Source organism: Dermacentor variabilis, chromosome 9 (genome assembly GCF_050947875.1).
Source record: "Dermacentor variabilis isolate Ectoservices chromosome 9, ASM5094787v1, whole genome shotgun sequence".
NCBI classification, from domain to species: domain Eukaryota; kingdom Metazoa; phylum Arthropoda; class Arachnida; order Ixodida; family Ixodidae; genus Dermacentor; species Dermacentor variabilis.
The window spans coordinates 115,381,509-115,393,592 of NC_134576.1; the positions used below are offsets into that span (position 1 = coordinate 115,381,509).

General features: G+C 50.0%; 2 protein-coding genes across 4 annotated transcripts in view; one reads left to right on the top strand and one right to left on the bottom strand.

Annotated features, from left to right (window-relative positions):
- The window catches only part of LOC142557325 (uncharacterized), a 412,081-nt gene extending 405,735 nt beyond the window's left edge, over window positions 1-6,346 (bottom strand). For both annotated transcript variants that reach the window (XM_075669074.1, XM_075669068.1), the window contains exon 1: window positions 5,783-6,346. The gene's annotated coding sequence lies outside the window, so the exon portion shown is untranslated. The remainder of the gene's footprint in view (window positions 1-5,782) is intronic.
- Window positions 6,347-10,307: 3,961 nt separating this feature from the next.
- LOC142557326 (uncharacterized) overlaps window positions 10,308-12,084 on the top strand; it is a 37,395-nt gene continuing 35,618 nt past the window's right edge. For both annotated transcript variants that reach the window (XM_075669076.1, XM_075669077.1), the window contains exon 1: window positions 10,308-10,510. In XM_075669076.1, the coding sequence (XP_075525191.1) occupies window positions 10,436-10,510 (75 nt within the window). In that variant the 5' untranslated portion in view covers window positions 10,308-10,435. The remainder of the gene's footprint in view (window positions 10,511-12,084) is intronic.

Genomic DNA, 12,084 nt, shown 5'->3' on the forward strand with positions numbered 1-12,084 from the left:
ATGTGGATCTGATTGGTTAATTTATTCAATGAGATTATTATTTTAATTTTTTTTAGTCTGTCTGCCGAAACGAAACTGGATAAAGCCAGGGGGTTCAATACTATCGGTCGGTCAATTTAGGAGACTGTTGCGCTCCGCGCCGTGGCGATGGTAGTTTCGTACGTAGGCTCGCCCAATCAGCATCCCCGAAAGTGATCGACAACGAATGCCGGTCCAGGTGCTACCACGGTTCTCTCTCTCTCGCTCTCTCTTAATTGTTTACCCCCATTCTGCGTCTTGTTTCTGTGCTGACATGCCATCGAATCTGAGGCGCGCAAAAATCAGCGATGACGATGAGCCACAATAAAAACGGGACTTTTTTTTTTTTTTTCTGATCAGAACGTCCTATATCCGGTGGTCATTTCTCACCGGATAAATCCCTGGGCCACCTCGCGTCGGCTGCGCGTGATCTGAGCCACGCACCCGCTTCTCCTCTTAGGCAATACAAGCCAATGCAAGCCAATGTAAGTTCCACGCAAGCCAGCCGCCGTTCTCCTCATCTCTCTCGAACGTCGATGCCGCTGCAAATGTTTCGAACATAGATCCACGCAATAAGCTAAATTAGGCGTTCGTTCGCTCTGTTTCGAAGTGCGCTGCCATATATGCCATCACGATTCACGAACTAGCCCACCAGAACGTCTTAATAAATGACTACGAATTGTCTTTGTTCTCTCCACTGCATGCTACGTGTTCGCGCCTAAATTAAATCCTCCGCTCAGACTACATATAAGCGGCCCCAAGCGCACCAAGCACTTCCGCAGCCTCTGTGTGAGCTCCTGCGGCATCGTGAAGTTCAGCGCATAGGCCTCGACTTATATTCCAAAAAATTCAGGTTCACCGCTTCTGTAGGTCGCTGCAAAAAGAAAAAAAAAAGCAAAGGGCGCGGGAGCGCGGTCTACGTGGGTAAGGTCGTCAAGACCGGCACGGGGCCAATACATGCTGACATATGGGCCCGATACCGGCGGTCGCGCCCTGCATGCACCAGGCACGTGAGAGTCTCTCGCAGAGATGCGGCAGCGTTTCCGCCTCGTACTCGGAGTACTTCAAAGTACTCTACTACTCCAAGCTGTACTCGGAGTGTACCAACAGGTACACTTGAATTACAGCTTGGGCTGTGTTTCAGACCCATTATGCAAAGGCGCATAGACTTCTGCCTATAGCTTCTACGCTTAGAGAGATTAGGATTGCTTCTTCGAAATATGGGGCAACTAAAAGCGGATAAATCGTAGTAAACAAGGCCACGATGACGTCTGAAGCCGCAAGCACGAAGATCAGACAAATGCATGTGCTATAATAATTTGTGTGCCCATTTTGTTGAAGCGATTAATCAGATGGACGTGGGTGTGTCACGATGCACTTTTTTTTTTTAACATTGTTCAAAGTTTGTGATGCACTACTGTTGTGCTGTTTTACACCAGCGCTTGTTGTATGAACTCTTTGACGGCTCTCCTGCAAGGTCCCACACCTTTGCCCTCATCCTGCAGTATTTTAAAAGATAGATAAATAGAATACTTATGGTAGCTCAACGATCGCAGAGTTCGAGTGATTTTAAGGGCAAATTCTATGGCTTATTGCATAGTCGTCGCCGGTATAGAGGCTAAAAAAAGTGAAGTTGGGGGTAGCTGCCTCCGAGATCTCCGTGCGTTTCCGGTTTGAATCTCGGAGGTCACAGCGGCTCGAGCCACCATACAGGGCGCCACTCCCATCGCCCACTCCCAAGCGCGCGCACTTAGCCACCGCACGGGAACAGGGGCGAGCTCAGAGCCCGGGGTTCTCGAGTTTCGGGACACTCTCACTGCTTTCAACGAAATCACAAAGCACTATGACGTTGGTAGGAGGACCTAACCTCCCCCTTCATAGCAAACTGGCTTGACCTCTGTCATCCACTATACGCATGCTTCACACTTGTGCTATCCAAACCTGGCCCTTTTCCATGCGATCACTCCAAAGGCTCTTAGCTCTACTTGCCCCGACTGTGGGGCCGTTAGCGATCAAGAACACGTGTTCTGGTGATGCCCCTCGTTACAGGCAGGCATCACAGAAGAGGAATGAAGCTCTGTCATCCAGAGCTCAGAACTTTCACGGCAAACTTGCGCTGTCCAGAGAGCCCACGACGCGGAGGTTGGGCTCGGCCTGCCAGTCCCCACGTGGAAGCGGCCCGCAGCTCTTCCCTAGGGCAGGGCTTCTCAGGACCTTATCAATAAAGTTCTTTGTCTGTTCTACATTGTTACGATTCCCGGCAGAATTCTATAAGCAACATGCTGCTGCTGCAGCACAAAAGTGACGAAGGACGCAAGAACATAGAAACACAGACTACATGCGCCGTCTGTTTAACTGTGTCCCTTGTTGTGCGCTGCAGTTAAAAGCTTTGAAGTCCATGAACTATCCCCCCAACTACTGTTAAGTGATGCGAACTGCAGAAACAGCCAATTTTGCGGTTCCCCATTGTGTAGGTCTGTTCTTTTATGCACTGGGAAACAGGAAAAAAAATACGATTTAGCCACACAACGAAAACTTTGTTCGCACAGTTGGTTTTGCCATCCTTCCCGGCTTAGAATCACTAAAATGGCTGAGCAGGAACCACGAGTCACCGTTAAAATAAATCTCTACCGACTTAGCTCTGCGCTTAGGTAAAGATCTCGTGCTTAAAAAGATCCAGTAATGACCCATGGACTTCATACAGGAAGTTCATTTGACATATAACGTCCTCCAAATCTGTGGCAAAATGCATTGATCGCACAACCCGCACGGGCTCCCACAAATTACGTCATATTCGCCTCCTCGTGCAGTTGCGCGGTGCGCCGCTAGGGGTGCCCGTCGTCTGCCAAATGGGCAAGCTAAACGCCGTTAACTCAACACCTGTGTAGACCCGCCATGGTTGCTTAGTGGTTATGGTGTTGGGCTGCTAAGCACCAGGTCGATGGATCGAATCCCGGCCACGGCGGCCGAATTTCGCTGGGGGCGAAAACACCCGTGTACCTAGATTTAGGCGCACGTTAAAGAAACCCAGGTGGTCAAAATTTTCGGAGTCCCTCACCACGGCGTGCCCCATAATCAGATCGTGGTTTTAGCACGTAAAAGCCCATAATTTCATTTTAAACACCTGTGTGGTTGCTTGCCTTGCGGCTTTGACGTAGTTGCTTTGGTGACACCTGCTATCCCTCTTTACCAAAGTGAACTGAAGCGAGCTTTGCTTGTATGGTTGCCTTTTAGTGAAGGTTTGTTTTTTTTTTTGTCGAGTATCGTCCTTTTGCTGCGCTGCTGTTTGCTGGTGACTGTTGCAGGTTTTCGTTCTTTTTGTCTTTCTTGTTTTGCGATGTTCTAGTTCATTCAGTACCTTTCAAGCGCCATTAGTACACACATGGGCGCCTTTCTCTCTTTCCTCAGCCATCTCCTTATATTGTGGGCTAACAACAGTTAATGAACAGGCCCGTCTCGCCGATATAGCAACGCCCGCACGAAAGCGGCGTCCTGTATGCCACCCTGCACGTCAACTATCGACTTTGCCTTTGATGGCATTGTCTTCACGTTCGAGCGACGCACTCACGGGCCTAAGAAAAGAAAAAGCGAATAAACATAAAATAAGAAGGTCTAATGAATAATTCAAATAAAGGACCGGAAGCAGCCTGAACCGATAAGTTTTTGCGAGTTGCGAAGGCATTTCAAGCTCCTGAATGCCAAGTCAATATCTTTGGGAATAAAATTAGTCGCGAACATATTCTTTAATACCGCGTGCAATCCACGAATGCTGTACAGAAAACAGGCTACACGGGCGTCCTGAAACGAGTTCCACAATTTGTTTTTAATCGCGCGCCGCGACGGCGCAATCACAAACACTGAGCTGGATCGCTGTAAGTTGTGGACATTGCTCGCACAGGAAACGGAACCCTGATTTATCAACACATATTCAGTAATCAATTTTTACTCGATTACTTCCGGGCACATTCGAACAATGTCTTTTTTTTTTTTTTAATAGCAGCAGTCTTAAGTTAGGCCGCCGTCAAGCCATACGTGGTTAAACTACTGTTCCACTTATTATTTTTTTTTTTACAAAACGCCTTTTTCCCGTGTTGCAAGCCAAAAATAACTGGATTACCAAAATGCATTTCGTCGGACACTTTGGGAACGCGTACCTCGAGGCATGCGTGCTACGTATTCCTTCGCAATCGTTCCAAGCGGATACGCTTCGCGAAGTCAACGGCTACGTCTTGTCACTTGCAACACGTGGCGCAAACTAACTATTTACAATATCGATACGTGATCGCTTATTGTTTGCCAATTACGCGCTTCGATTTCTCGTGCATACAACGTCCGCCTCTACGAGCAATACAGTGCGGGGATTGCGCTGTCGTACGTCTGCCACAGGCGATTTCGGTTCAATTCTGTCAAACTCCATTTTGAAACGCCCGGATGTATTTCCCGCGCAGCTGGACAGGACGGCGACGTTCAATTCAGGCAATGCGCCAGGCGCGAAAGCTCCCCGCAGGGATAGGACGGCGGATAGCGTGAGATAACCAGCGACGCATGTGCGCCCAAACACACACACACACACGCACACGTGCGCATTAATCTTGCGCGCTTTTGTTTCGTTCCGAGCGGTGCTGCTATCGCGTGACAGGAGGCGGCCTACCTGTCGCGTGACGACACCGCGAAGGCTGGCACGGACGTCTGCTGCCGTCGAGCCGATAGGGTTGACTGTCCCTCTCCCCTCTATTTACGTACGCGCAGGAATGCGAAAAGCGAAAAAAGAAAACGTAAGTAGTTACGAATTAAGGCGGAAAGGTTCTAGAGAGGACACCCAAGGCGGGCGAAAGCTCGAGAAACGAAAACAACACAGTCGGGTCTCTCAAAGAAAGGATAAGTAGCAGGCAGAAGTCGCGTGCGGCGGTGGTAACTGTGAAAGGAGGAGAAGTGCAGGAAAGGGGGGGGGGGGGGCGAACGACACGCCAACTCTGAACCAAAACAAACGCGCGCTTTGGATATCCGCGCGTACGAGCCGTGCCCCCGGGCTTCTCTTTCTTCTTTCTTTTCTTTTTTTATTACTTTCTTTTTTCGCGGAAGAGGCCGGCGAATACAAGACGCTTTCACCGCCGCGCAAGACACGGCGACACGCGGAAACCGGCACAACCAGCAGTTTCGAGTTTCGCCGTTGCTTTTCGTTGCGGGCCTAGCCTAGCTGAACTGGGGAGAATCAAAATGAAAAAAAAAAAATTGAGAAAGCCGAAAGCTGCGACGACGCCAGCAGAAGCATGGAAAAATATATGCGCAATAAAAAAGTGCTAGAAACACGCATTAGTGCGACGGTCGCGCGTTTGCGACGACTGCGATCGGATGCGCGCCGGCAGCATTTCGATGAACTCAAAAAAAAAGAACGTGAAAGAAAGAAAGGAACACTGCCGTGAAGCGCCCCGACCGCGCATTTGTCGCCATTCCGACAGGGCCGACCGACTAGCCGCGCCGAATATTGAGCCCGCGCTGCGTCTGTACTTCAAGGAAGGTGCCGCATGCGCCGGCAGTTTCTGGAGAGAGAGCCTCTGCCTCCCGACACATTTCGATATCGTCCTTTTTCTTTTCTCTGTCTTACCGCTTCTGCCGTTCGTCCGTGATGCGAGCTAAATGCACGGAGTTTCCGAAAGCGTGGAGCATCCGAAGGCGGCGCCGCGCCGATGAGCGAAGCGTATCCGCGCCACGATATCGTCGTGCAAAGACCCAGAAAACGCGAGAACGCGCCGGCTCTCCTCACCTTTTTTTTTCTTTTTTTTTTCCGCAGACCCCTTGTGCAAATTCGCCGCTCCCTCTTTCCAGTGCCTCGATCACTGCCGAGTCTGCCCGGTTGCAGCTGGTGCCGGCAGTTCTGAGCTCTTCGCTGCGAACGCTCGTCGCAGCCCCGCGGTCGGGGACCGTAGACGAGAAATCTCTCCGATCGCTCTCCTCACTGCCTCGATCCCGCCACCGCCGCCGAGGAAGTCAGCAGCAGGGCATCGTCGCAGCCGCTGGGATTCCGCATTCCGGGCCGCACGCACACATCGGTTTTCGGCGGCGCACGCTGAGGACACACACACAATATTACCGCACCGCCGCCCGCGGGAAGATCGCGGCCACCCGCACGGCACCCTTCGAGAAGCCAAACGCGCACAGGCGACTTCCTAGCGCGCGCGCGCGCGCCAGCACCCCCCACCAGCACAACACAACACACGCAACGCAGCAGGCCACCGAGAGGCCAGGCCGATTTTTGACGCTCTGCTCCGGCGGCTACCGTCGGCGAGCCGAAGCGAGCGGGCGTCGCTCCTCCCTCCGTCCCGCACGCGCGCGGGAGGGCGCTGCGTAGGCGAACCGGATGTGACGTTCCGCCCGGTGGTTCCGGTTGCGCTTTTGGCAGGTGCTGCCATCTGCGAGCAGCTGAATGAAAGCATTAGGAAAAGCAATGGTTTCGGTTTTGTTTTGAACAGCTGCGTCTTATGGGACAGGATACATCAATACCTTCTCACAGATAAGTTATAGTGACTTGCGATAGAAAGAGAAAGAGAGAGATAGATAGTAATTGTGAAGAGGAAGAAGCACTATATTCCGCAACAGCTTGACAAAATATTCCGTTTTCCCGCATCGATGGCAAATCTCGAAGGCCATGCTTTTAATACGAAACACTGCAGTCGAAATACGTCATGATCGTTATGTTTTAAACATTACCAATGTCATGGAAGATGAAAATATTCTTCTTTCATGAGCCTAAATGGAATGTGCGTTTTTCTCTTAAAGAAGGAGCAAATTTTTCTGCGCCTACCCCTGGTTAATGCATTGCCCTGGTTTACCGTCTGTTAAGTTTCGCTAGAAAATCGAAATTTATTATCTAATCGTCCTAATACCACTTGGTACGGTTGCCTGCCTGAGTCGTCAAGAACAAACGGCGAAATCGCATTTGCCTGCGCCCCTCGCAAAGCGAATATTGTTTAGAACATGCCAGCCCCGTCACTTTCAGAATCTGCAGTACGGAAAAGCATGGCCTTTGAGAGTGGTTTCTATTGTTCACTACGGAGATACATTCTAGAGACGCAGACGATGGCAACCTCTTAAAAAACCAGAAGCGTAGGAGTGCTGAGTCTGTGTTGAACAACATGGATGATAAAATGCAAGCTTGCTGCTCAATTTTAGTAAAGACAGAGCAGTGATAAGTGTAAAAGTTTTTTTTCTTCGATTTTAAGAGAAAAAGAACACACGCAATAGCGCTCTCATAGCCAACATCAAAGAGGTTGGTCAGTAGAAACACAAAAATCGTAACAGGGACCAACACCACCCGAGTACAACCTGAAATTCAAACATGATTAATGAGCATAAAGTAAGCCACGAAGCCAAATAAAGGGGAAAATGACTACTGTGAAAGTTGATTATGCTATGCTATCACGGCTACAAAATAGATATAACGCGATCGAAAAGCGGGCTGGAACCAAAGAGGTTATACATCAACTTCTGGAGTGGCAGTACCAGTCGCCGCCTACGGGAGCGAATGAACTTGGCGGCGGCCATATTGCTAGAGGCAAGAGAGCGCGGTTCCAGCATAGTCGGCCATGGTATGCGCGCCGCGCTCCCTGTGTTTATGGTTCCGCGAATGAAAATAAAAAAGAAACCCCCCTTTGAAAGTATATCAGGCCGCACTTGCTCGTCGCCAACAAAAAACAAACACCCATGATTACAATACCCCCTAATGCAAAGTTTGATCGCAGCTCTATACGTGCACGGACAATCAGTCTCGCGCGGCCCCTTGCAAACGGAGCGAAGTCTGGCGCGACTGCCTCGCTAAACGGGAGACCGCGAGAGGCAGCGCGTGGGTGACCCGTGGACGCGATTCACAGTACCGCGGCAGACAGACCTCCGATCATGCAGCGTTTTGTTTCCACATATGGTATCGGTGGCGTCATCGGTGAACAGACGACGCGTGCTACTCTCGCGCCATCTCGTAGCGATCATCGCCGCAGAACGCCGTCTTGCGTGGCACTATGCTTTTCTTCTCACGCTTTCGCCAACCCCTCTTCCTCGCGCTCTCTTCGCTCTCGCCATCTTTCATCTCCCGCTGCTCTCCGCGTTCGCTCTTTCATCCTTCGCTGTGCTCGCTCACTCGGTCACGCCGAGGTAGTCGGGGGACGCCATCGATTTATTGCCGCGGGCTTTGGGAAACGCTATCGGCGGGACGCTCCGCCAGTTTCACTACTCGCTTGGTTAAATTATGAACGGTCTCTTCCTACATTGTGCGATGCGAGTGCGTAATGAACATTCATCACTGTGTACCCACTAAATGACGTGAAAGATACGATAAGCGCTGCTTTGAGGCGTGCCAAGGGAACGGTATTCGAAGTCGCGCGTTGCTTCACCGCGCAATCCGCCTGCTTTGCCGTGTTGAATTGTGTTGCGGGCATTTCTGAGGTGATGTTTGTCAGATAACCTTGGTGGATGTAATGGACGGCGATGCATTTTTTTTTGTCGACTGAGGTAAATGCGCTTGAGCACTCGCCATTTCACTTTATTTCGCGACAGCAGTTCGAAGTAACGATGAATAAAGCCTTAGGCGCATCAGCCTTCTTGCGTTGTTTCCTGTTTATTTATATTAATAATTCCTGTCGGTATAGTAATTTCTATAGTAAGCAATTTTTTTTTCGTTTTCTGAGAAACCGGAAGTTCACCTCGCGTTATTCGTGGTTGTGTTATTTACGTGGAAATACGGTAATTACTCTGTGTTTTAGTACACAACATTACCGAGCTGGCTTACACAAGGCGCCACAAGCTATTTGTTTAGCATCCTGAACAACTTGATAGTCATATGCTGAAAAGCCAGAGCTTGCGTCATGCAGTTCACTGTGTATGTTTCTCTATATTTGTTATGTGCTCAGAAAAATTGATGCCACCCATCCATCCCGTCTAGAACTTCAAACTGCCACACATGCGAAAACTAAAAACATCGCTCAGAAATGCTACAGGAACAGCAGAGAAAAACATTCCATTGATATCTGGACTTTTACGATGCATAATAGTTCACTATACAAGCTAATTTTGTAACTCAGTTTCTGCGTGCATTCATTTTTAAATATTTCTATCTTGAAAGCAATGTGCAAGCTTTTTCTTCGCAATTCGCTCGTTTATCATTCTTAGTGATGCAGTGCACCCGAAACCTTAGACAGTACTCTGCGATATTCTTGTAGAAGGGTTCACGCTGCTGTGTTCAAGCCCAGCTTTGACAACGGAATTCGTTGATGGGCCAGTTCGTGCACATTAGTGAACAAGAAACCTATGAAACATAACGACGCGCACGCAAGAGAAGTGATGTCAGAACGAGCACTTGAACTCGTCCTGCCCACGTGTTCTCATGTGTACGCGCTCGTCTTGCTGGCTTCCTTCATTAAAAGACAGTCACTGCGCGGAACGCCCACGGCACAAACCGAACAGAGTGCGTCGTCGTACAAGCACACCGCAGGTCTATTTGAGCCCAACCTGAGAACGCCGCAAGCCAGCGGCGAAATCTCATCCTCTCCGTTTAACAAGTAACCCGTGCACGTGCTACATAAAAATCCCACTCAATGACGTGCCAACGAGTATTTATGCGACGTAAACGTAAATTTAATATTGACGTGAGCACCTTCCCAACCGTTGCCAAATGAAGCAAACGCAGGCACGAAGTACGACAATCCTGAGCAGACGACGCGAGCTATGTTACAAGTGAAACGTTACATCCGACGTCATCCTTACGCGACTGGTGCAGCTATGAACTGCTGAGGTGTTGCACTGCCCTCGGAAAGCACACCACGATCCGTTAAACACTGTTGCAAGAGCGCACAACCAATAAACATGACGAACATAGTCAGCTATGCTCTGCAATGGCGGTTCGGGCTTCTTGCCTCTAGTAAGATGGCGGCGACCGGCTTCACTTTTGGAGAGCCACCTCCACGCCGGAAGTTTAAAAGTATACAATCTTCAACCCGATTTCCGACTGAACCCGCTGTCGTGGGGTTGATGTAAACCGCGGTGTAAGAATGTCATAACATAGTATCCTTCCACCGTGATGTAAACGTAGCCATAGACGTCGGATTTTGGATACCGCCTGTTTGCCTTCAAGCAATCCTGCATGATTTTTCTCCTGCCTCTTTTCTTTAACTCAATTACCGCCTTTCATTTATTCATTCAATCTTATTTCATTTTAAATCTGCCTTCGGATTATCGACTACTTCACCGTTGACCGTTGGTCAATCAGTTATCATCATCATCTTCCAACCGCGCGTAACGTGCACCCGTGCGGCCCACTAACGTATTTTTTAGCTGCGGAGTCGCCAGGAAGCAATGTGATTTTGTTTGGCGGCGTTTGAACAGTGGTGTTTGCTCGCGCAGTTATCATCGGTTTGACAAGCACTCGGCCATGGACGGGAACGACCTGGAGATGACGCAGGTCATCCACGGCCAGGACGACTCGGATGATGAAGCCGAGCGAGAGGTGCGTGTTGAGCGTTTCCCGCCACCGCGGCTCGCTGGCGTGCGTCTCCCTCGCGGTGTCCGTTTTTGTCCATGAAGTTTCATGCTGCCGTGGCTTTGTCGTTTTCCCCGACGTTCGCTTCATTTCTCCGCGCTGCGGCGTGATGCCGGCGTTCGTGCTAAGTTTTTGTTAGGGGCACTTCAGTTTCACCGGCTCCCGTAAATTTAGTAGAACCACGACCTAAACTAGGGACGCGAGAGACCTCGCCCTAGCGTCTCGTTCAAACGAACGGGACGCGCTGTTGGCGAGGTCCTGACTGGTGTTCAGGGACGGCGTCAGAATTTGGTTAACGAAAGAGGGGAGGTGGGGGGGAAATCGTATAACGATTGTGACGAAACTTCATCATTGTGAAACATTGCAGACTGACGGAGCATAGTTACTTTCAGCCACATCAGTCAGTGGATGAAAACCGATTTGAGACTTGTTTAGCAGTCTTGTATTCAACCGTACAACGTGGGACGCCAGCGTCCGCACAACTTCTTTGAAACGGGTAACTTCTTTGAAACTCGAGTGCTGCTCATTCTTGCGCGTTGTGTCAGGCGAACAGGAATAAACAGGTGGTTTACACTGAGAGATGGCGCCACCGACGTAGACCAGGTCACGGTGTAGGGATGTTCTTACGCCGCAGACAAGTTCAAACGTGCAAAATGCCCTACGTCGAAGCTGCTCGTACCAAACGGAGACAGCCGGACGTAACTTGCTCCGCGCGGGGCTGTCTTCATAGCCGGAAGAGGGCACTGCTCTACCGCAAGCGCTCATAACATCCATCCATCCGCTCGGCTCCGGACTAGCGGACGCCATTACGATGCCCCTGCGTTGATTCGATTGATAAGTGCCATCTGCTCACAGATATGGGGGTGGCAGCACTGGCGTAGCCGGATTGGGCGCACACCGGCCGCGTGATGTCGCCCCGAAGATTTAGGTTTATGTACACGGTCTGCCCAGGCTCCTACCCATCCCCTCGTTTAAAAAGAAAAAAAGTGGCTACTCCACCGGGTCACAGGGAAAACTGAAAGGGAAATTGTCATCCGCCTGAATGTAGAATGAAGCTACTAAGGAAACCCGTACGGCATAGAGTTTCATATTAGTATACCTAGAGGCAAATCTGGCGCTGCGATCGTTCAACCATCATGGGAATGATGGGAAGTACAGGCTTCGAATTGGCATTCTATTGACTAGCGAACTAGTCTACAAGTATTTTTTTGGCAGTTTTGGTTTCGCTCCAAGCGCAATTGCTATAACCTGCAGTGGGACCGTGCAACGCAAAGCTCTCTGCCTTTGTACTGTTGCCCGAAGTGGCGACAGCGCGCTGGGCCAGCAACTGGGACGATGTTTGTGTCGCGGTGTGGCGTCGAAGCCCTGACGAGAAAGCGGCGGCATCGTAAACGTTGAAAGAACATGTTTTGAGCATTTGGACCTTGGTTTGTTAAGTGGGTTAGGTTGGCACTATAGCCTTACGTGCTTTATGAAACTTCAGAATAGGAAAAAGGAGGCACTATTGATACAAGACATATACAGTTGTACTTCTAGTGGCT